Source organism: Electrona antarctica (genome assembly GCF_951216825.1).
Source record: "Electrona antarctica genome assembly, chromosome: 20".
Classification (NCBI taxonomy): Eukaryota; Metazoa; Chordata; class Actinopteri; order Myctophiformes; family Myctophidae; genus Electrona; species Electrona antarctica.
In genome coordinates this window covers 13813312-13838694 of record NC_136801.1, presented here as the reverse complement: position 1 = coordinate 13838694, position 25383 = coordinate 13813312, and the positions used below count along the sequence as shown (strand labels likewise).

The 25383-nt window shown below is 42.4% G+C and overlaps 2 protein-coding genes across 4 annotated transcripts; both read right to left on the bottom strand.

Annotated features, from left to right (window-relative positions):
• Positions 1–2413: 2413 nt before the first annotated feature.
• On the bottom strand, positions 2414–12978 carry LOC306913540 (coiled-coil domain-containing protein 106). Of its 2 annotated transcripts, none has more exons than XM_079490268.1 (5): positions 12842–12978; positions 9817–10030; positions 7057–7269; positions 5962–6168; positions 2414–4961 (listed from the first exon to the last, which is right to left on the bottom strand). In XM_079490268.1, exons 2-5 carry the CDS (start codon positions 10016–10018, stop codon positions 4576–4578), a joined length of 1008 nt encoding a protein of 335 aa, XP_079346394.1. In that variant the 5' UTR covers positions 10019–10030; positions 12842–12978; the 3' UTR covers positions 2414–4575. The 2 variants fall into 2 exon arrangements, with proteins under 2 accessions (XP_079346394.1, XP_079346395.1); XM_079490269.1 differs by having other exon boundaries at positions 7057–7266.
• Positions 12979–14230: 1252 nt separating this feature from the next.
• anxa13 (annexin A13) lies at positions 14231–24216 on the bottom strand. Of its 2 annotated transcripts, none has more exons than XM_079489712.1 (11): positions 24142–24216; positions 22607–22682; positions 22402–22496; positions 21706–21876; positions 21278–21311; positions 19656–19735; positions 18730–18798; positions 17782–17883; positions 17574–17649; positions 16965–17077; positions 14231–16461 (listed from the first exon to the last, which is right to left on the bottom strand). In XM_079489712.1, the coding sequence occupies exons 1-11, from the start codon at positions 24154–24156 to the stop codon at positions 16342–16344; spliced, it is 951 nt and encodes a 316-aa protein (XP_079345838.1). In that variant the 5' UTR covers positions 24157–24216; the 3' UTR covers positions 14231–16341. The 2 variants fall into 2 exon arrangements, with proteins under 2 accessions (XP_079345838.1, XP_079345839.1); XM_079489713.1 differs by having other exon boundaries at positions 21706–21873.
• Positions 24217–25383: the final 1167 nt, after the last annotated feature.

Here is a 25383-nt window from a genome sequence, read left to right as displayed (position 1 = left end):
CTATCCCCCAAGAACGCACAAGGCAGAGAGAGCTTCCTGTTTGTTCTGGCAAGAGAGAAAGGACAGAGAGCGGGTCCGCGGGGGAGGTTCCCTGGGCGCGGCGGTCGCTGGGGTGTGGTCAGCACTGGTTTGATGCACCTGGCCAGCAGATTTCTCACTTCCCTGTTGGCCAGGTGTGGCCCTCTCTCCCGGTGCTGGTTGCACCTCGGTGATGGCTGCACACAGGGCGCCCCTCCGTGGACTTGTCTATAGCTGGAAGCCTGGAGGAGAGGGGCAGTGACTTGGCCAATCACTGCTGACCCGCCAATTGGAGAGTGTAGTGGTTGAGGTTTGAAACACTCTAAGAAGGTTGGAGACCACCTGATGACCTCTCTTCCAGGCCAAGGCTTCATCCATTAGGAATGGATTACATTTGCATCTTCGATGTATTTACAAACTTACAAACTAAGCCACCATCACATCTCGCTTTTTGGAACGTAGGCACAATGTCAAGTTGTTGGTAACAGACAACGGAGAAGAACGAAAGTCTGAGGCAGGTAAGAATATCAAGAGAGATGCAGAAGTTCAAGTACAGAGCCCTCAACACGCGTATACCTGTCTTAGTACTTCTCCAAAAGGAGTCACCCACAGTCACAATACTAGAGGGAGCGACAACGATCTGGTACCACCCATCTATATAGAACATACATTTTAAAGTTCTCATTCTACTACTACACCAAAATGTGGAATGCCCCCCTGACACCTGATGTGAATCAGTGGTTTCATTGAAAACTGGCCTGAAAAGTCATCTATCAGGACTTGACCACAAGGCAAGGGATTGTCATTCACTGCCGCCGTTTTTCCTTGTTATCCTGTCTTTTTAATATGCTATGTTCATGATGGGAATACATAGGACCACAATGGAAACAAGTCCCCATGTTGTTGCGTTATCCTTTTAGCCTTAATGTCTGGCTGTACTACATGCTGTTTACATTTCTGACTAATAAAGTAATCAATCAATCAATCGAAAAGCAAGCACCTTACGAGTGAGAGAGAGAGAGAGAGAGAGAGAGATACAGTACGGAGATGGGAGGGGTTCTGTGAGAGTGAGAGATAAGCAGCAGATATATTGTACCTTGAATTTGAATGGGAGTGACAGAGTCCCATCAGAAGAAAGTGGCCGGGTTGCAGCCCTCTGTAATGGCTTCATACGCGTGATTTCTTTCTACGTACGCTTTAAGACATAGACCCGCCCTTGGTGACTCCCCGCGCGTCTGATTGGCCAGAGCTCGTTGTTGTCAATGTCAGAAACAGTCAGAGATGGCGGCGCCCTGTGACAGATGATGACAGGCGATAGGCGTAGTATTCTAAAGGCACAGATGACACTCCAGAATTAAAGGCAAACAAATATTGTTTATGCGGTTTGCTTTGATTGAATGAATTGTGATTCGATCTGGGTGTTCTAATAAATAAAGTGTTTGTGGTGATTAGCGTGTGTCCGTATTTACTAATATTGTTTACGCGGTTCACAATGTTGGGTGTTCTAATAAATACAGTGTGTCCGTATTCGGTCTAATACTACAAAGGATAAAGCTGAAGGGAATAGTATAACAAAGTCCCTTTTTACAGTACAATAATGTTTCATGTTTATGTTGACATCTCTAGCGTGCTTTCTTATGGATACTGTTATTGACTTTGTCATAAAGAGGCATGTGGGCCGCACGGGGCGTCACCAAGGGCGGGTCTATGTCTTAAAGCGTACGTAGAAAGAAATCATGCGCTTCACACAAGTCATTTGTCACTCTGTGTCAATGGTTCTCAACCAGTGATCCGGGGACCACCAGTGGTCCTTGAGGTGGTTCCAGGTGGCCCCCAGCTAAATGATGGAGTTGGTAACCAAATGGATCCTTATAGAGATTTAACTCTTGAGAGCGTAAAATGAAACCATCACTCGAGAGTTAAATTATTGTTAAACATCTGCATTACTTAATTTAGAAGAAGACTACACAATTAGAGAATGTAGAAGAATTGTTATTTGATTGTTTGCCTGACATCTCTCCTATTGTACCACATCAATACAGCATGGAATTGTGGACAAAAATGGTATCCAATGACAAGACCGTATTGGGTCTGAGGCTAAATGTCATCAAATGGTGGTCCATGGCTCAAATGCTGAATAAATGGAGAATGCAATTAAATAGCAACACTTTGCACTGACACTTACCACCATGACTCTGCAGGGATGTCGGTCTCAACAAGCCTCCCCATCGGTCTACACAAGCCCTGGTCAGCAGACTGTCCATCTGTCTACACAAGCCCTGGTCAGCAGACTGTCCGCAATACTTTGACCTGTGGAGCTGCAACATTTAATATGGAAATAAATTATGTATCATTGCTGTCGAGCAGAAACCTCATGTCCATATTTTAACTTTGTTTATTCATAAACGAATGCCCTACTCTCTATTATAGTCTATTCTCTCAGGCTTATGGCAAAGAGTTGTTTTGTTTTGTTGTTTGGTTGTTCTTTGTTTTTGATGTAAAGCATCCTTGGGTTCATGAAAGGCGCTATATAAATTCAAGCTATTATTACTTGATCATTCATACTATAGTGTCACACATTAAAAGTAGCAGAATGCGTTTTAGATCTGCAACTTTTTCTATTTTTTGTATTTGAATACTGAAAAATATCGGTTTTGGACATGAGGTTTCATACCCAAGACGATATGATTTTAACTACAATTCATACCATATAGTTAACATTGTTGGCCTCTAGATAAACATTTTTCCATCACTTGTTCATCACTTGAGCTTTGTGTGCAACTTTCCTTGACATGAAAGTGTTGAGAATGTCCACCCCTCCCAACATTGTGTTTGACCATGACAAATTACACAATATTCTACACAATGGTCTAGGGTGGCCTGGGTGGGTAAACATGAAAAAGTAGGCTACACAACAATTCAGTGAGTTTAGCTTTAAAACAATTTTTCAATTGAAACAGAGCAGTTAAGAAAAGAATAACTAAAAACTAAAAAGAATATATATATATATATATATATATATTTGGAACAGTTTAAATATTCTCAGAATACGAGTACAGTGAATTATTCAACAAAATCATTACCAACCAAAACATTACCAAACAATAATAAGAACATGTGTACATGTATACGGTGCCTAAACAACAGAATTAAAGAATCCACCATTTTGAAACAAAGGACTAAAATTCCAGCTACTCTGTGACTTCCATAATTTGTAAACATCATTTAACATGTGAGCACTGCCACCTTGTGGGCACATACACTAACTACCTCTGTCTGCCTTCCTCAAATAAATAGAATTGGACAAAAAAAAACCCAGTTCCAATTAAAGCGGCACTATACACAGTAACATTTTTCTAATTAATAACGTTTTATTTTGTCAAATCTGTATGTACGAAAACGGGTTCAAATCCGGGGTAGAAGAGGAAGGTTACATAATAGTGCAGCTTTAAATCAGTAAAATTTGCTAATATAAAGATACCAAGATACACATTCACATTCATGATCACATTGAGATAACAAAATAAGGCAAACATAAAAACAATTGTTACTTAAAAATGAGATACCTGAAACGTAGAGGTCAGTTTAGGTGCCGGGGGTTGCACAGTATACAACAAGTACAACTACTAGACTCTAGACATTCTGGGCCTCATTCACTAATATCTAATAGAGCACATTTCGATTTAGTTTAGTCATAGTCAATTTAATTTAGGTCATATTTTATTAGGCATGTTTTTTTTGTCTAATTTTAGTTGACCAAATAATAAATATCATATCGATTTTATTCCACTAAATCTACAGTTGGATTTGTGAGGAAAAAAAGTATTTCGTCAGACCGTAATGGTGTCGTAATGACTGATTTTACACTTGGTCCGTTGCATGCTGGAAATAGCCAATCTACAAGCTCTATTGTGCATGTTGGCTCACTGGAAAAACTCAATGTGTTCTTGAGTGGGTTCAAAATGGCCCTGTACAGGTTTCAGGTCAATTTTGGTTCCATTTTACACTCAAGAGTTATGGGGGGGGGGGTCCTTGAAATTAAAAGGTTTGAGAACCACTGTACACTAAATGGAACAGAGCCTTAATTAGTATGATCGGTAACACCTAGCTCGATATAAAGCACAGATTTGTGTTAGTGAATGAGTCCCAAGTGAATGTAAAGGCATGATTTTGTCCCCCAAAAAACAATGGTTGTCAACCTTGTCTGGCCGCGACCTCCCAAAATAATCCTATTTGAAATGGGGGCACTCCCCCCCCCCACACACACACATAACCTGACAAGCACTTGGAATTGAAAAAGTTGAGGCATTACATTTTGTTTAGCCTCGGTACCCAGGCTTTTATTTTCGCTCGCATTCGGCTCAAAAAGAAAAGCCCTAGACCAGCTCTAGACCAGAAATCACACAGGCTGGGCCTTTTGTTTGACTCTGTTCCACAGACGAATATTGTGAAAATAGCCAAACTGGAAAGCCACAAAGCCTTTCCACCCCCAAAATAATGTTGGGACCCCCCTGGGGGTCCCCGAACCACAGGTTGAGAAGGTTAAAATGAGTCACATTATAAACCATGTAAAATGTTTTCTCCACCACCTCCACCTAGCTGCTGGAGGTGGGAGTGTAGTACCCTGGGCCTTTTCCCAGAGATAGGTAGAAGCTCTCCATTGGATTTCATCTGGTCTATCTGTCTAGCCAGCTCCCCGTCGGTATCAATGACCAGGGAGCATCTCTGAGCGTAGTTCACCAGAGTCTCGTCTCCCTGGCGGAACGTGCCCACCAAAGAGACCAGGTCCTTGCCAGCCAGATGGAGCTCGGCGATGGACGCCGTGTTGGCGATGGTGTTGCGGTCGATTCCGTAGTGGCGGAAGGCCTCGCTCATGCTCTTCTTCTTGATAAAGGCAGAGAGGACTTGTTTGTAGCGATGGATAACATACTGGACGCCGGTGGCTGAGTACAGATAGAAGAAAAATTAAGACTGTAGCCACTTTTATACAGAGATCCCGCAATAGTAGCATAAGGAAGTGCCTGTCAATGATGAGTTCACATTTGTTTCACAAAATACCGACACAAAACGGACTGAATATGTGTACAAATGGAACCAAAGGGAATAGTCAAGGAGTCGGACCATTAGGAGGGAATCGTTACGGAACCGGAATCGTTAAAATCCTAAGGATCCCAAACCTATTTCTAGTAAATCTGGTCGTAAGAACTGGAAGTGTGCTGTTGTTACTTTCAAATGGCAAAAGAGTGGCTGAAATTCACGCAAATATGCCAATATGACCAGCATTCAGCCTGTTGCCTTATAGAGGTAGCGGTGAAATGCTGGAATCCAAGCAACCTTAAGTGAAAAACAGGAATGAGTACATCCGAGGGACAGTGCATGTTAAGATGTTTTGGAGATGAAGCCAGAGAGGCCAGACTGAGATGGTTTGTACAGAGGAGGGATAGTGAGTATATCGGTAGAAGGATGCTGAGGTTGGAACTGCCAGGTAGGAGGTCTAGAAGAGGAAGACCTAAGAGGAGATGTATGGATGTAGTGAAAGAGGACATGAAGTTAGTTGGTGTGAGGGAAGAGGCAGAGGACAGCGTGAGATGGAGGCAGATGGTGGCGACCCCAGCCGAACAGCCGAAAGGACTTTCTTTTAAGCGCTATATTTATACATAAATTGTATGTATTATTACTAGTGTGGTTGGTGTAGGCAACACACTATTGTTCTCGGTCTGAGATTCTTTTGCCAGCAAAGTGAACCTGCTTTTTCTTAACTTTTGCATGACAGAAAATGTACACTTTTGGTCATGCTCCACACACTGTTGTCACTGTTTTTCAAATGACATCACAATGGCATCATTGTTATATCAAACTCTTTAACCACTTAAGTGGTTAAAGCTTTTGATCCACTACCTGGATTATCATTGTGTGGTGTCTTGTCTTGTCATTCCACGTTACCTCTCTTCCTGCTGTAGTCCTTGCCTTTCTTGGCTCTTCTCTTGTCCTTGTGGTGTCTCTTCCTCTTGTGTTCACTGGAGGCGGCAGACATCTCGGAGAAGCCAGACGCCTCCGAGTCACTGCCGTTGCTTATAGAGGAGCTGGAGGAAGCCCGCTCTCTCCTACGAGATTTAGGCTCCGGGTGTGGAACCTTGGCGGCTTTAGGGGCTGTGTATGAACAGAAACAGGGGAAAGATTGAACAAATTCATTTAATTATATGCTTTGGCTATATCAATGTGGGGGTCCTTGACATGAAAAGGTTTGAGAACCACTGCTGAAATATAATGTACAACACTTTTCTACTGTACCAGAGCATATAGCAGAGCAATAGCCAATCTATGAGCTTGTAGAACTGCTATTTTCAGAGAACCCGAGCGCAAACAAACAAACAGACTTGTCTTTTAGTTCTACTGGATCTCTTCTTCACTAGTCCCTCCCTAACATTGTAGTCTAGTTTTTTATCCTTTGACGAAATTGTCAATGTAGTACTTTTTAGTCATCATAGCTTAGTTTTAATTTTGTTTTGATTTAGATTTTGTCGGTGAGAAAAGGCAGTCGACGAACATTTTGGTCACAGTTTTAAGCGACAAAATCAACACTGCTGTAGGGCTGTCACAATTATTACACAATCGCCTAATCGCAATTATCTGAGATAATTGCAATTATTTTGGCATAATCGTTAATCGTTTCCATGTTGAAACATGTCCAATTGACCATACATTTTCCTTTCAAAGATTTTCATTTTTCAAAAATAGCAGAAATAGTGACGTGTTGTAAGCTTGTAGATGAACTATTTCTGCTATTTTGACAATTTTTGGGAGAGAAAGAAATATTAAACGCTTCAGTGATTTCTTATATTCTGTATATTTAGGTTATTTGTCATCTTCCCTGACGTGCAATTTGTGATTACGAAGCCTAAAAGGCAACAGAAATACAAGTTGTAACGTTCCAATGTTCAATGTAAAAAAACACAATTAAACCGTTGATCGCAATTATTTGTGTGACAATTAATCGTCAACTTTAAATTTGTAATCGTGACACTGCAGAGCGCTGACCTTCGACCACAGGGGTGGGCTGTGCAAAAGCGGGCATGGAGCGGTTGCTGGTGAGGTTCTCGATCTGGCTGCGGAGGAACTTGCGGTCCTGCATCAGGTCGTCCACCTGCCTCTCCAGGGCGGCGATGCGCTCCTGCTTGCTCTCCAGCATGCACTGCAGCTTGGTGATGGTCAGCATCACCCTGGGGGGCAGGCCCTCCGAGGTGGAGGCTGCTGGGGAGGGAGGGCACACAGAACAATATATGAAACACATTAGTACTATATAGACCCTCTATCAGACTGAAGTAGAGGCAGCTGGGGAGGGAGGGCACACAGAATAATATGAAAAGCATTAGTTTGTATTTATTTATTTACTTTTATTTAACCCACTGAGATCTGAGACCAGATTCTACAAATGTCTTCTAAATCAGTTTTCTGAAAGAAAAAAAACCTATGTTTCTACAGTGGTTCTCAAACTATTTCATGTCAAGTACCCCCAGAATTATCATTATTTGCATAATTATTTCCATTATTTGGCTGCCGACCTCCATCTGAAAATATGTTGTCGTCCCCCCCCCCCCCAAGATATGAGTTAAAAACCTTTGTTGTGAAAGAATATATATTCAAAGATTTGCACACGTTTTCACAATTTTTGAAAAATAGCAGATCTAGTTCGTATCGAGAGCCGTGCTATGAGCTTTGTATATCTAATATTTTTCAATAACTAAAGTTTAAAATTATGGTTAAAGTGGTTAAAAGCTAATGTGACACAGATGCGTTTCAGGTCTGAGTGGGTTTTTAATCAGGGAAGACCATTGAGAGCATGCTCTCTTTTAAAAGGACGCCCTGATCACAACATACAACAAACAACAACAATTTTACATAAGGTGAAATATAGTGAGCTGGAAAAAACCCCATCATAATGCTATTACACAGGGGCTACACAAAACAGGTACAGCCCGTATGTGATGCATCCTCAAGTAGTGCCTTAAATGTCTCTATAGAGACTCCAGTTTCAGAGAATCCTGGATTTTCTTCCATTTGTCTGGAGCATAAAAGATGAAAGCAGTCTTTCCTTGTTCACTTTTCATTTGTGGAGTGTCAACGGAAGCTTTCCACACATAAAACAATGTTGTTCTCCACGAGTGGTGAGAGAAGGCCAGCCCATTTTTTCATAATAAATACAGTGAGTAAAAGCCATCACCAGTAATGAAGCGTAAAGCATTCATATGCAGTTATTTGATTAGCAGATTTCAACAGGGCAATTCAACATACTTTAGTTTACACAGTACATGCAAGTAAAGGAAACACAATTATACAATGGCATTAGGATGGACGAAACAAAAGTAAACATTAACAGATACAGTCACAGTGCAGAAGAGAAAATAAAAGGGAAATATGTACCTCAATCAAAGGCAGAGGCAAACAGAAAGGTCAGAATCTAAAAACAATAAAGTCTGCACATTACATCATGCTCCAAAGTTTAAAATGTATTGGTTTCCAATACCATTTGGATATGACGTTACAAGTCTCTCTTCATCTGACTCTTCATCTGACCAAGAGCCCGTGAGTGCCTCTCGTGGCTCAAGTCTGCTTTAGACGGCAAGCCTCTGTTGTTTTGACTGCATTTTAGCGGATCTGTCAACCTTTTATGTCTGAGAACGGCACTACCGCATTCCTGGAGTGCGGAAGTCAAATGTTTGATCACATTTGTCCCAAAAAGTCACAACAATATGCATTCTTTTTTAGTACTACAGCACGAGTACAGTACAGCACCACTCAGTTCAGACGGGTCTGATTTCTTAATGTATGTTTTGTAATAATAATCAAAGTAACTAAAGTTTTCAAATAAATGTAGTGGAGTAAAAGTACAATATTTGCCTCTGTATTGGAATTGAGTATTGGAAATACTCAAGTAAAGTACAAATACCTCAAAATTGTACTTAACCGATTACATGCCGCCATCTGGTGGCTAAACTCACGAGTCCTGTTGCCAGAGAACTGGAATAGACAGGCCGTCTTTAACATAACTATGCTCTCTATGAGCCTAGTTGAACGCAAAGTAGTTGTGTGGTGCACGGAGCTGCAGTCCAGAGCGTCATCTCAAAATGTAAACAATGGTTATCCACTCGCGAGGTCAGATTCAAGTTATATTAAGCTGTAAACATCACCCTGGGCAAGACCTACGCTGAAAAGACTATCAGCGGAAGTGGCGGAAGTGTTGCGTGTAAGATAACTACGTCACGCGGTGCGGCTGTGTTTACTAGTCCCCACCGAAACAAGGAAATGACGTTGATGCTTTACAAATCAGTTCACATTCTCCGCGAATGAAACAAGTGTTGTGATTGGTCGGGAAAATATCGTATCCGGGGGAAATACATCTGATGGATGTTCCGGACGATACGTCCGCCGATAGCTTCTTTGCCTTACGTTGTGACCAGGCTCTTCTTTTCGCAGTTAAGTGAGCCTGGGACCGAGGCTATGTAAACATAGTCCTTCATCTCAATGTGAGTCCTAGAAATGCTTTAGATTGCTTGCGTGCGCGTGTACGAGGGGTATTTTGGATATTCAATTACATCACAACATGGGTGTCACCGGAGGCTAGCAACGGATGCTAAAAACAGCTAACGAACAGTAAATTAAATACTATAAATTCTGGATTAAATTACATTAAAGACACCCGAGATTCTGCGGGTTTGGCACACGAGGGTACAAGCATTAAACCCGAGAAATCACGGTTACTCAGTTACTTTCCACCACTGCATGCGTATTTGTGCTTACTGGACATGCTGCTGGGCGTGTTGTCCTGAACCACGTCGGCCGTGTTCCCAGTGGGAAAGGTGTCCCACTTCATGATGCTGAGGTCGTCGTGCTCCTGTTTGAGCCAGGGGGGCGAGCTCACCCTCTCCTTACGCCTCACCGAGCTGGAGTCGATCTCCACGCAGGGCGAGTAGGCCGACGGCTCCTGCTGCCACAACGACATCTCTCCACACACCTGCAGGCAATTATGGACAATAATGTTCAAGTTCAACACGTATTTCCAGATATTTAGCCACTTAAATGTGAGACCCTCCTCTCTACTCCTATCCGCCTATGAGCACTCACTTATGCTATGATTTGTTTTCCCTGTGTAATGTAATGTTATGTACTATTAGCTTCCTTGCTAATTCTGGTGTATTTACATTACATTGATTGTATTGTTCATTAATATGCAGGGTCTCCCGTCAAAATAAACACAATTTTACAAATCCTGGGTATAGAAGTGGAACTGTGAAATAACGTCCTTAATGAAAGATTTCATTTTGGTGAGGAATTAATGATGAGTTTGTGACAAATTCATGTATGAGTTCATCCTTAATTCAATTCAATTAAGAATTGAAATAGCACAGAATGAGTCTCTACCACCATGGAGCAATTTGGACAATGATGGTATAAAACTCATTAAAACCCTCATGTAATAAATTTTTTTGTTATATTAAACTAAAAAAAAATAGCGCAATTGTTGTTGGAGAAAAAGCACAAAAGAATGACACCACTTTGGTTCGATTTGGAGTCCCTAAATGTGGGGTATCTCAAGCATGATAGGACACAATTTTTCAGCATAAATCAGCAAAAGAAATCCACCACTTTGCTGCATGTCTCCCTCTGTCTCTCTTTCCTGTCAATCTTCACTTGTATCTATCAATAAAGGCAGAAAAGCCAAATACAAATCCCACTGGGTGGGGCATGCATTTCCAACTTGCATCGTTCCAATCTTCTATCTTATCCATCTATAAATGCACCATCTGTCTGTCGGTCGGACCCACGGTTGTCCAGACCAGAACCACCACAAAAGGCCTGCCCAGGCTCTGGACAGGGCCCCTGTCCATGTTCCATATATGGAGCTGGCCTGTTTGTTCTGACATCACAACACTCCATATTTGGGCATGCCGCAGCCTGACACAGAACTCCATATAGGAATAAAGGGACACAGAGAGACAGATACAGAAATCTCCATATATGCGGGCATAAAAGGGACAGACAGTTGGGTGGAACGGGTACTCTGACACGGATACAACGGGTATTGCATAGCCGGGTGGGGCATGGATCTCCAACTTCCATCGTTACCGACTGGGTGCTCTACAGCCGGGCACCACCAAGTCTGTGTGTACGTCTGTAATTCACATAACTCGAGAACCATTCGCCCCAAAACTTCAAATTCGATACTAGCCCCTTACGGGACCCTCGACCCTCCCCTAACGTGTGCGAAACTTCCCATGTCCCGCCTCCCAAGACACAACAGCATAAAGGACCTTACAAACGGGAAGCGAGGAACGCACACGTTGTTGCCTGGATCAACGACAGGTCTGCTACAGGTCTGCTCAAGAGGGGTGCAACAACGCAAGCGTAAAAAAAACCAGTTACTGCCCTGCAGTAATTCTGAGGACCCCTAGGGGTCACCTGTTGAAACAGAATCCAGGTCTGGTGAGTCGCGGGCGTGTGCACGTAACGAGCACGCGCTCACATAAATACGCTTGCGTTGTCGCACAGCGACTGCTCCGCGCAAAAACGCAGGTCTCATTGAAAATGAACCGCTCCCCGTTACGCACTGTGTATGCCTTGATCCCACCTCTAGCTGCCGCTGATTGGCCAGGCCGTTTGGTGGCCGGAGCATCAAGTCTGCCTGAGAGTTCCCAGATGGGAGCAGGAGGGGGGAACCCAGTGTACTCTCTGCTGCCCCATCTGGCGGAGTCAGGTTAGTTGTTGCACCCCTCTTGAGCAGACCTGGAGCAGACCTGTCGTTGATCCAGGCAACAACGTGTGCGTTCCTCGCTTCCCGTTTGCAAGGCCCTTTAAAAACATCCAGCATGTATGCGGTCGGCCAATCAGAGGCAGTAAATAGGACGTGCAGCTAGCCAGTCACGGTGCGGGAGGCGGGACATGGGAAGTGAGGAAGAGAGAATTTGCCTCCATATAGGCATAAAAGGGACACAGACATAATAACTGGGTGGGCATGCATTTCCAACTTGCATCGTTCCTAGTAGGCCTGTACCCAACGGGCACAGGCCTAATGCATGAACAAATAGTGATAATATCGTGATACTGCTTGAAAAAATATATTGATATTATATTTTCCATATCGCACCACCCCCGGCTCCAATAATACTTCACCCATTTTCAACTGTTTTTATTATATTTTGACACTTGCTTTGGCCATGTAAATGTGTTTCTTCATGCCAATAAGTCAAACAACATGTAGGCTAATGTCTCAACTCAGACAATTCCAAGTTCTTGTCGAGGTGGGGGGTCCCCAGTTCAAATATGATTATTTATTTTGGGGGGTCCCCAGTTCAAATATGATTACCGTATTTATTTAAGGGGGTCCCAAGTTCAAATATGATTATTGTACCACTGCTCTACACGAGGAGGTGATAATAAGCATTGCTTTTAGATTAAAGAAACACTCGCAGCTTCACTTAATTGATGTTTCCATGGCGACGGTGAGCTCGTGGACGCAGCACTGATGCAGACTAGGTGCAGTGGAGCAATTAATTAACGTGCTAATTGATCCACAGCCGTAAACATAATAAAGCCCAAAACAGAAAACACAATAAACTGACTGTTTGATATTGACACGAGTCGACACGACGTTTACACACGCTAAGCACGATGTGTGCATGGTAAAACTAATAGAATAACGTTGTTTTATGATTTCATCTCTTGGAGACGATAATAATTAATGACAAGATGGCTGACAGTAAATCAGTAAAGGTTACTACAAGCAAAGAAATACACAAAATTACTAAAAACCAAGGCGAGTACGTACCTTATGTTGCGTCCAGACCGGTCGGTAAAATGTATGCTGCTGTTTATTCTTCAGTAGGAGTCCCACCAGTCCCACACTGCCTCATTTGTGGTAAAAAATGGCTTCTTTCCGCCAAAACACGAACAGCTGAGCTGAGGAGGAAATGCTGCGCGACTGTATTATGACAACATGCATTACCCCAAGACGGCGCCAGAGGCCGCTAGAGCACCATCGATGTGACGCGTTCTTGGTCTCTGGATGAAGGCATGGCGGAGCCAGAGGTGGAAAGTAACTAGTAAGTACATTTACAAGTGAAGTACTGTGACCATTTTTACTGTAGGCCTACTTTACTTGAGTATTTCCAATTTCCAATACTTCTAATCCATTACATATCAGAGGCAAATATTGTACTTTTATTCAACTACAATTATTTGAAAACTTTAGTTACTAGAACTTTGTAGATTTTGATTATTACAAAACTAACACTTTAATACATACATTTTGGCCATTTGAGAATAGCCGATCTACAAGCTCACAATGTGTTGTGAATGCAACGCACTATTCATGTCATGTCATGTTGGATTCATATTTGTACATTTTAAGACATTTATTTTATTATTTATATTTAGTAGCCTACAGCCCTACACTTGACCTTTGTTGATAAATAATAACCGATTTACAAGCTCACTTGTAGATCTGCTATGTTTGGCTAAAGTTTTCCTCAGAATAGGAACATTATTAAGTGGTTAATGTAAAAACAAAAATCACACCCGTGTGAACTGAGTGGTGCAACTCCGTGTGGGGCTCCCCAGTGGCCGGTGGGTCCCCGGAACTTCCAGACCCACAGGAACGCGCCCAGGGTGCCGCCCCGGTTCCGGCGAGCCATCCCGCGTCCGAAACGGTCGAGAAATTATAGAGTTACTGTGTGGGGGAATTAGAATTTACCAGACACCTCTCCCTTTCTCTCTCTCCCCCTCTCCCACATCTCTCTCTCTCTCTCTCTCTCTCTGTAATTAGCAGGCAACAGTGCAACACTATCTCTCTCTCTCTCTCTGTTTCTAGCACAACAGTGCCACTTTTGCCCCTACTGGTACTCTAAACATAGGGACGGACAGACATAGGTACAGACATAGGGACATATAAGGGACATTGCTGTTCCTTGGAGTGGTTGCACCACTCAAAAATATATCACAAAGATTTGGCGGCCCACTGCCCTGCAGTAATTCTGAGGACCCCTAGGGGGCACCTGTTGAAGAACCCTGCATTAGGCACTCCGACATCAATTAATTGATAGCTTATCTCCAAGTCCAACATGGTTTTAATACCCTGGCCGTGTTTATTTCTAACTTCAGTGCAATTCAAGAGGATAATTAGGTAGCTTTTAACAAACAAAAAAAGGAGACATTTACATTTAACTTAATAGGTTGCTTTATTTGCATTTAACACAGTTCTTTGGCTATACTGACTGAGGAAAATGTTGGTCCCAATTATTTTAATTCTAAAAAGGCCAAACTGAATATCCCAGTTGTTGCTGCTATTGGGCTACTCTTAAATGGAGTTAATTTCAGTTGGCCATCCTGTTTACAAATGTTTACAATAGGGGATATTTGTAGCATGTTAAAACACAGCTGCCATGGGACACACACACACACACACAAGGGATCGTTAGTCACAGGAACAGATCTTTGTGCTAAATATATATAACTGCACTTTAAATATCAGCAGGCTGGTTCTCCGCTATTCGCTATAACAGTGAGAGTGGGCACTAAGGAAGAATGGGCACCTCTATGTAAAAAATGCCTAATTTGGTCCAAAATGTAAAATATGTAAAGTATACATGATTAGAATATGATTGAACATTTGACAATTACGGTCAGTTGAAGGGTACCGTAAATTTAAGTCTGATAATGTACCATGCATTTTCACATCATGCACAGTGTGATTTGCATTACTTAAGACCATTTCTCAAACATTTTATTTCTTTACATTTTGGACAAAATAGCTAATGTTACATCAAGGTGCTAACTCTACCTTTGTGTCTCTTCTAACAATTGTAAAATAGTCAAGACTAAATTATACACCATAGTCAATACTTTGTTAGTCTTTAAGTACAAAAATATAACATTGTGAGGTGCATGTGGATTTGTCAAGGCATGTCTTTTGTCTTTGCAGGACAGGATGGTATTCTAACATCAAGTCAATAACAATAGATTCTTTAGTACAAACACAAAATATGGTCTTCTTATGGAGAGGTTGTGATTAAAAGGCTAAAAAACGTTCAAAACAACATTACATTTCCATCTTCTATAATACCAGTGGCACTCTGTCGTAACAGACTTTCAGCTTTCTGCCCCGTGCAAATATGTTCAAGCTAATAGGAGCAATTGCATTTTACGTCACATTAACGGTTAAAAATCATTCAGTCACAGAGAGTTGGAGCATGGAGGGTGGGAGATACTGACCGTGAAAAATGCATTTCTAACATCAATTTTAGCTGACAAAACCTTCCCCTGTATGCTCTCAAAACCATCCCTTTTCAATATACCGGTAGCCTTCCCACCACATGTCTGTCAACATACAGTACATTTATGTTTTACTTTCCAGCAGATCATGCCCTTCCCTATACAGACTGATGGGCTCCATTTAAAAGAAACATTTAGTGCTTACAGTTACACTTTGGGGCGCAATACATTCACTACATTCACTCACTTTTAAATGGAGACCATAGCTTTTTTTCATTTGTAGTCTAATACTTTCCACTCAGCACCTGGCCAACACAGGGTGTGGATGTGCACATCTTAGCTCAATTTTTCACAGTAAACTTGACATAAAAGGCATAATCTAGCCACAGCATGTATACAGTCAGTCAGATTATGCTAGCATTAATGTCCGAACTAGCTACAACTAGCTACAGCCTCCCAGGGCGTAACTACAGATGGCTACCAAGAAAGGCGGTAATCCAAAAATGTGTTAACAGTACATAACTTCAAGAGCCCAGGTATGTGTATATGCTAGTGAAGGTATGATGCCTGCACAGTACAGCATGTCTCTTATGATCCTAACACATTTTGTTAAAGCCATCCTGCTGCCCTTAAACTGTGTATCAGTATGTACTTGTATCTGCGTTAGTGTCAGTCCTGTAAATCTGTAGTAGCTGGGCTTGGCAATGCATGACTATGACAAACTACTGTAAACGTACTGTACCCCATACCTATGAAACAAGCCCTGCTCTTATACGCCTCCTAGATGACAACGTTACTGACAAGAGACTACGTAACTATGATGGACTTGTATCTAACGGCCCCAACCCTTCCCGCTCCAACCCAACACAAAGTTGTCAAACGGCATGTGGACAAGTCGGACCGAGAGTAAGTAGTGTTAGTTTGCCCAAGAGGGAAGCATCAGCAGCACCCTCTGTCCAATGTAGGCCCTCCCTCTGCTGTCTGTCTCACGCCCCTCCCTGTCACCTCCTGTCTGTCAACTCCTCCTCCTCCTCCTCCTCCTCCTCGTCTTCCTCGCTCTCAGTGGCAGATGGCCAAGAGGAGACGCTTGAAGTCCCCACTGCACTCGTCCCTCAGGGCGTCCTTCAGGGACACGTCGTACTTTTCCAAGTACATGTCTTTGATGGTCTCCAGATCGTACTGTTTGTTGGAGAAAATGAAACGATAAACATGAATATGAGTCCTCATATCATTTATCAAGCTTACAGTATAGGATGCCTAAAATTACGGTAAATACCTTCAGTTTCTTTGCACTAGAGGTATACCAATTGTATCCTTCCGTTTCATATACCGTTTACGGTGTACTTGTAACTTGTATCGGTCGATACCAAGTACCTACCCGGTACCTATAACAGTGTGTACAAATGATTCCATTTGTACACTCTCAGAGTCATGGGGGTCCTTGAAATGAAAAGGTTTGAGAACCACTGATCTAGGAATAAATACAAATTGCAGCTAATAACATAATAATGTATGTAAAATAATAATGTAAATAGCACAGTAAGAGTATAAAACAGTAGCGCAACATCAACTGATTCATTAAAAATGTGACCTTAAATGAAATTGCATATGTGATGAAATGGCGTACAAATACTGGTATCGGTATTCGAACAAAAGTCTACTTTTCACCACATTTAGCGTACCTCAGATCGGCACACAATGATCCGGATAATGGTGTCCTCGTCGGTGCCCGCTCCTGCCATGGCATCGTGCAGACGTCTGGCAAAGAACAGCTGGGGGTTCTTGGCAACTCTCACTGTTGGCAAAGAAGAACAGGCTTTCATGAAACTTCCAGTGAAATTGACCCCAAAAGAAATATATTCTGAACAGCAAAGTCTATGTTTCTAAAATAAAAACTACTTTATTCTCCCCCACATCTTTAGGCTGGCATTCAATGTTTCACTCTGATAAACAATCCAACTTCAAGCATCTAATATTTGAAAAGATGGACGATTATAAAATGTGCTGGTATGAAGGTAAAGCCCTTTATTAATTAATTACTTAATTAATTATTTAGTAGAAAATCTTTCATTAAATGAACATTTCAGAAGCACAAAATGTTGAGCAATTATTTTGACAGTAACAGAAGCATGTATACTGCATCTCCTGACCTATAGAGTCTGACGTCACTCCCACTACCCCAGGGTCATGGGCAGCGTTATTTTTTTCTATTGGGTTATAAGAACTGTGTTCCAAAAATAAACTAGTATAGACTTTGTGCAATATTCAGATACTTTATAATGAATACATACCAATAGCAATATAGCATTTTTTCAGTGTCCCACCAGTCTCATTCTCAATGGCATCCAGGATTTCAGTTTGAGAGAGCTGAAACATAAAAAAACATTGAAACGTTGAAATCCAAACATTCATTGCATGATAATTCAATAGATAGCCATGTCAACTCAAGAAGCGACATAGTGGCTACTGTACTGTACTGTAGTGTCCACTCTTATGTACCTGCTCATAAATCTTGAAGGTGGCTTGTAGTTGCAGATAGTTCCTGTTGGCCAGAATGTAGCTGAAAGTGTTCTCATCTGTTCCAAAACATCCTTCTCCAGCCTACAGTAAAATGAATACCAGACGTTTCTGTTAAGCTTTAAGATAATTTAATTGGACAATGATGAAACACAAAGGCAAAGTCATAAACAATGATGAAAAACCCCATGGAAATATGGGAAACCAAAAGAGAACCTATAGGCAGTGGTGGGAAGCAACTATTTACTGCAGGCCTACTTCTGTACAATTTTCAATACTTTTACAGCTCGTAAAAGTCGCTGTCCGGGGAAAAAACAGCTAACTCCTTTTTTTGATAAATCAATGCTATTGAACACCCTTGTGTTGATTAAAAAGTATTAAAAAGTGCTCCTGACAAAACCAGATAATTCCATTGGACCCTCAAACTGTCTGCTAAAGCAGCTAACTCCACCACCTCTTTCCCTGACAATATATAAAGTCACAATAGCAATTTTGATGTTGTATTGCTTTGTTTTTTTAAAAATATATAAGGTTCTCTATTTTGGAGTTAGCTGGTTTCTGCCCGACAGCCGAGTACTACTTATTAGCCGAGTAATACTTTGGCTATTTAGAAAATAGCAGATCTTGGGAAATAGCTTATGATACTTTTACTTGGTTTACTGGGTACTTTAAGAATATTTTGATGGTAATACCATACCATATGTTTCCGTTGTGATAGTGATACTTTAATTGAAAATGTGAATACTTCTTCCACCACTTCTTGTAGCTAGGTGATAACAACCATGTTATGGTTGAAAGTGGTGTAACAGTATAGAAGCATCAATATTGATCAAACAACTCATAGTGTTTGTGAGTTGTTTGATCAATATTGATGCTTCTATACTGTTAGTATAGACTATAGAGGGTTGTATATTGTATAAATAACAGTACCTCAAAGAGAGCGGTAGCATCTGCTTCGGCCAGTTCCTCGTCCACATCCCAGCTTTCATCTCTGGTACCCTGGAACACGTGAGAGAGACTGGATGTGAGGTGACGTGAGGCACTTCTTTCTGCCTGGCTTCAGGCAACAGTATCGGCCAGCCATTTGACTAATGAAAGGGAGTCTGGAATGCAGCCAGCGTGCTGTGTGTGTGTGTGTGTGTGTGTGTGTGTGTGTGTGTGTGTGTGTGTGTGTGTGTGTGTGTGTGTGTGTGTGTGTGTGTGTGTGTGTGTGTGTGTGTGTGTGTGTGTGTGTGTGTGTGTGTGTGTGTGTGCGTGCGTGCGTGCGTGCGTGCGTGCGTGCGTGCGTGCGTGCGTGCGTGCGTGCGTGCGTGCGTGCGTGCGTGCGTGCGTGCGTGCGTGCGTGCGTGCGTGCGTGCGTGCGTGCGTGCGTGCGTGCGTGCGTGCGTGCGTGCGTGCGTGCGTGCGTGCGTGCGTGCGTGCGTGCGTGCGTGCGTGCGTGCGTGCGTGCGTGCGTGCGTGCGTGCGTGCGTGCGTGCGTGCGTGCGTGCGTGCGTGCGTGCGTGCGTGCGTGCGTGCGTGCGTGCGTGCGTGCGTGCGTGCGTGCGTGCGTGCGTGCGTGCGTGCGTGCGTGCGTGCGTGCGTGCGTGCGTGCGTGCGTGCGTGCGTGCGTGCGTGCGTGCGTGCGTGCGTGCGTGCGTGCGTGCGTGCGTGCGTGCGTGCGTGCGTGCGTGCGTGCGTGCGTGCGTGCGTGCGTGCGTGCGTGCGTGCGTGCGTGCGTGCGTGCGTGCGTGCGTGCACACATTCACACACGTGAGCGAAGGCCAGGGAGTGCGAGCTTGATTTCCGTCCAAAGGAGGAATTGAGTTACATTGCATGACAGATACCAGGAATAGAACAACGGCGAGGCCATTTACCTCTAAAAGAGCCATGAGCAGGTTTCTGACATCTCCACTCGTGTCTCCTTCGATGTCTTCCTCAAGGTCACGCTCATGCACTGAAAAGCAAGACATTTTAAAAAAAACATAATGTAAAAACTCCGGGAAACTTAAGATGTGTAATGTTACGGGATGGAAAACCTATCCAGTATTAATGAATCACCATCTAAAATTGGAGCCTCCCTGACTCCTGTCTTCTCATCAAAATACAGTAAGCTCAATAAAACACAGTAAAATCCTCAGTGCCATTTTAACAGAGTACAAATTTCTAAGAAAAAAATCTTAAATGAACACACAGATGATATTACTGTGCGCTGTATATTTGCCGTAGTAAATAATAAGTAATGTAGCGTGAGGCAGCTTGATGTAGTACATCCCCTGGTGTACCCCCAATCCACTTGCTGAGTGCCAAGCAGGAAGGCATTGAGTCTTTAATTGGTATGACCCGGGCCGGGGATCGAACCCCGACCTTCCAGTCTCTTTTTTCTCTCCCTCTCTTTTTTCCCCCTCTTTACTTCTCCCATTCTCTCCATCATCTCCCCCCGATTTTAAGTGGGGCCCCAATCTTGGACGCGGACATTCTCACCGCAAGGCCACTGAGCTGGTGTTTATTTGGCGTAGCCATACTTAAACATTGATTGTCTATGTGCAATGCTGGCAAAACATACGTTTTTGGTTCTTAAAACTTGAAGAGGTCACCTTTCGACATAGATCTGTTTAACCTATACGTCAAATATGTTTCAATCTGGGAGAGAATCTGTATCATTTTAGATTTTGCTAGTATATACACATATTTTTAAATAAAAACGACATTTTACAGAACACTGTTAGAATCGGCCTCAGGTGTAAATGGGTTAAAAGTAAACACAAACCTTAGTAGATATAGGCCTATAAAAAGGTATTATAAAAGGTATACTATTAGGCTACATGATAGTGGTTGAGAAAGCTCTCTCAAAGAAAATCTAAATATTATTTATCAGTGCAATCAGCAGATGATGGTGAGTAGGAACTTAAGTCACTGTGGCTAAACAAACTCAACCTTTACATCACATGGCTATCGGACGGCTAGTGGGACAGGAAATACAGGACCATGTGTATATGGGGGCCAAAACTCATTCCTCCAGGAGTCATAATACAAGGAAGTAAAATCAACGACAATAGGCCTATCTCACAGCATTTCCCCGCCCCCTTTTTACGCCCCCTAGGGCAGGTTAAAATAGGTATTTTCACAAGCCACAAACTACCGTTTTGTAAAGGTAAGGTTTATTCTACTTATTTGAGTTGTTATACCATTGTGTTTTCTTCATATTATTATCGGTCTTTGACATTTTAACATTAGGAAATGTACTTAGATTCTCCAGAGAAAAAAAGTGGTAATGCCTAATGTTAAATGACACCACTATCTACCGGAAGTGGGCGTGGAAAGGGGGCTGTGAGATAGGCCTATTGGTAATGAGTAATGACAAATGTGAGCCTTTGAGCAACAGCCTTCAGAAGAGTTTCGTGCCAAATCAGATATTCCTCTTACATTAAAGATTTTGAAGGATGCATGTTTCTTTTCCCCTAAAACACAACTAATTTGCTTAATGTAATTTGCTTACCCTGAGCATAGCACTCCTTGAACATGGCAATGTCCTGTTGTAAAAGGAAAAAAAATATTATTTTCATTCCTTCATATGTGTGTGTGTGTGTGTGTGTGTGTGTGTGTGTGTGTGTGTGTGTGTGTGTGTGTGTGTGTGTGTGTGTGTGTGTGTGTGTGTGTGTGTGTGTGTGTGTGTGTGTGTGTGTGTGTGTGTGTGTATATATATATACTAAACATTAATGAAAACAGTAGTAGTGAGCAGTTGATTGAATTTCAGAACAAACGTGGGAAAATTCTTATTGTAGGCTCCTACACCAAAATGTGGAATGTCACCATCATTAATGTCTGACTGCACCATGTGCTGTTTACATTTCTGACTAAAGTATTCAATCAATCAATCAATCAATCAATCAATTACTCAATCAAGCAATCAAAAATGCTACTGACAGCGTTGGTGGCAGTGCACAGGATCTCCACCAGCACGTCTTCATCGGTCCCAGCTCCCTTCATGGCTTTCCTCAGCTCCTTCACTGCGTAGATCACAGGCGGGTCCAACATGGCCACGATGGCGTTCTCAAAGTTCCCCGACAGCTCACTCTTCAGCTTGTCCACCAGCTCCTGATCAACAGGCGAAGTGAGACAGAAGACAGAGGGGAAAAGGAAACAAGGGCAGGCAGAAAAAGAGAAAGTGGACGAGAAAGCCATGCATGTGAAAAGCAGACACAGAAGAGAGACCAAGAGAAAGGAAGGGGGTGGTGTTGAGTTTATAAAAGTACTGTGATTTATTAACCCCATTAAACCCTGGGGTCCCTATTTGGTGCATGGAATTGTGAACATTGCAACCAGATACACAATTATTGTAAAGAAACAAATAGCAAAAATAAGAGTAAAAAGTTCACAATTAATTTGCAACACGAAATCGGCTATTTTCACAATGTGACACCGCCATATGATGATGTAAAATAAGGCTTATTAGGTTAAAACGTTGAATACTAGTTTAAAAATGACCTTTTTGGAAAAGATTAAGACACAAGGAAGGAAATCTTGTTCTGTGTAAGCTTACGTCATCATATGTCGCTTATCAAAAGTCTAAAAGTCTAAAGTTATTATTACACATATTAGGGATATCTGAAAGTCACTCACATCATCATACTTGTCAAAGTAGGCCTGCTTGATTATTTGACGTTGGTATGAACTGCGATTGGCCAGGACCTCAATGATGGCCTTCTCGTCAGTTCCTGAAAATGCAACATGATGTATCCACAATATTATACATGTCTAAGTATGCAGTATATGCTTGTTTGTAATGACAGTGTTTAAAGTCAAACACTAAAATATCTGAACTCACCTAGTCCTTTGCAGGCTTTACGAATGGCCTTGATGTCAGCCATGACATCAAAATCCTCATAGGGGACAATTGTGGGCTATGATGATTAAAAACAGATTGTTACACAACTGCAACACTTCCAAGACATTACTAGAGTATTACACGCTTTGATATAGCATCCATAGATACCGACACATATGCCTATTATAGAATACAAGAACGTTCGCCCCAAAACACTCTCGCCCCCGGTCAAATCCGGCGACCTCTGAACTGTGCGTTATGCAAAATCCACTGTGTTAATTCATCTATTTTTTTGTAACTCAAAACAGTGTACAAATGAACCCGTGGACCCCTTGCGCCCGTCCATTTGTAGGCTACTGACTTGGAGTTAATTTTACTGTGTAGTGTAAGGTTGTATTACAAAATTCAGCAATGTGTAGATTAGGCAGGTTCAGTGGGGGTGGGTGTAAGCCTAGTTAGTATTATGTAATCAAGTTGGAGCACTGGTGCACAATGGGGGAGGGTGGTGGATTCAGTATAGAATGCGCACACACACACACACACACACACGCAGTCACACACAGTGGAATTCGCAGCTGTCTTAACTAAACAAAGTTGGTGAGGCCTATTGTGAATTAGCTCACTAAACTCAGTGATACTCAAACGTTTTCATTTCAAGGAGGGACCCCCAAATTCATATGTTTTTGGCTGCGGGACCGGCGACCGCAGGGCCATCTATAGGCTACAAGATTTGTGTTGTTAAAATGTTAAATATTTTCGACTCGAGATGTTTGCAGTAGCCAAATCTAAGCTCACAGCATGCACAGGTTATAAGCTATATGCTATAAGCCAATGTGTTAAAGTGGTTAAACTAACTCGTCTTTCTATCCTCAAGGACCCCCAGGGGGTCCCTAACTCTATGGGGGTCCCCCAGACGGCCAGACCCCACTAAAAACTGCACTAAACAAAGTTGGTGGGGTGCACTGATCGAGGCCTTGTGAATTTGGATGAATGGGGGACAGGACACCCCCCTCCTCCTCGATAGGCCCATGGGACCCCCCTCTCTCGATTCAATTAAATCTCTCTCTCTCTCTCTCTCTCTCTGCTCATTCATCAGATCTAAGTTCTAACGGAGCTGAGCTAAGATGAATTCCGCAAAGGAGTGGCTGGCTGGCCGTGTCCTCGCGTTATTAACCTAGGCCGTTACTCTGCTGAGCAGTGCAGTGTCATCTAGTCTAGTGTAAACCCGAAATCACTGTAGTAGCCTATAAACCTAGTCTAGCTAGCTAATACATTTTCACAAAAGTCAAAGCGATTTAGAACTAATGGTTAGTTTTAAATCGATTTAACGTAGCCTACAGAAAATTGACCTATCATTCTTAACTCTGGTCGTCAGCATAACCGCTTTCTACCACTATTAAATGGAGCCGTTTTATAAATAGACGCACGCAAGATAAGATAATAAGCAAGAGAAGAATGTGATCTGTCGCCTTTACAGCAAACATACGTTCATTAGGCTATAGTGCGTAAAACGATGCATGAAATTGTAACCTTACTTGACAGTTGCCCATTTTAGGATGTTGTAGAATGTAGATTAGAAGACGGACAGCTAGTTGTAATGCAGTGGATGAGAGGTATAGTGAAAGAGTCGCACTGGCTGTACTGTTACAGCAGGCACTGTTGCCAGATCTGGAGATCTTGAGAGATAAATAAGCAGACAGGTCTATGAAAACAGGCCCAAACTACATGAGCACTTAACCTACGGTATGCATTGGATATTTGACAATAAACGATAATAAAAAGATACAAGCTCGTCACAAGGTTTGTGGAGAAAATGTGGGATGGGGTCCTTGACATGAAACTGTTTGAGAACCACTGGTGTTTTAAACAACATTTTGGAAACAACGGTAAACCAATATTATATTTAGGCTTACATTACTTCACAGAAAAACAAGCTCGAAGTCGCTTATAATAAGCAAACATGGCAACACTGACAGCAGGGCTGTGTGTGACGCCATCACGCAGTAGACCGGTGCGGTTGGTAGGGGGTGCACGCACCGCCTGGTTGAGTCACTCATTTACTATAACTTGTCTTATCGTAAATGATTCAATCAACCAACTGCATGGGGAAGAGCTGTGTTGTTGGGCTCGGGCGGGGGCATCAATGTGTCCGTATAATTTGCGTAAATGGACATACCATAAGTTACATAACATAATGTTATCATTTTGATCATGATCGACTCAATTAACACATGTCATGGGGAGCTCACGGGTCATGTCAGTCTCCAGTTTATTTTCAGAATATGTAGACACGGTAGACACCACTGATTTACTATAGGGCACATGGCATATTAGGAGAATAAATGGAGTCCACAGTCCACTAGATCAGTGGTTCTCTGTTTTATTTTCAATTTGAAGGACCACCATAACTCTCTTGAGAGTGCACAAATGGAACCATCTCCATGTGTGCACTTTACAGACCTGTAAAGGTTGTAAGGCTATGGGCCTATAGCTCTTTATGTGTTTCTGGTATGCCTGTCAGCTCATTTGCATGTCCATGCCAACAATATATAGCCTATATATTTTTTTCTTTTTTAAAAATATGTCCCCCACAAGCCATAAACAACCCGAATCATCCAGCGCAGGGGTCATCATCACCATGTCATTGACCCCTGGTGCTGGATGATTCAGCAGGTTGTGTATGGGTTTGTCTGAATTACAGTCCATCTCAGCCATGCAGGCTACCTCGTAGGCAGATCCTCACAGTAGAGTAATTACTAACGTTTGGCAGCATATGC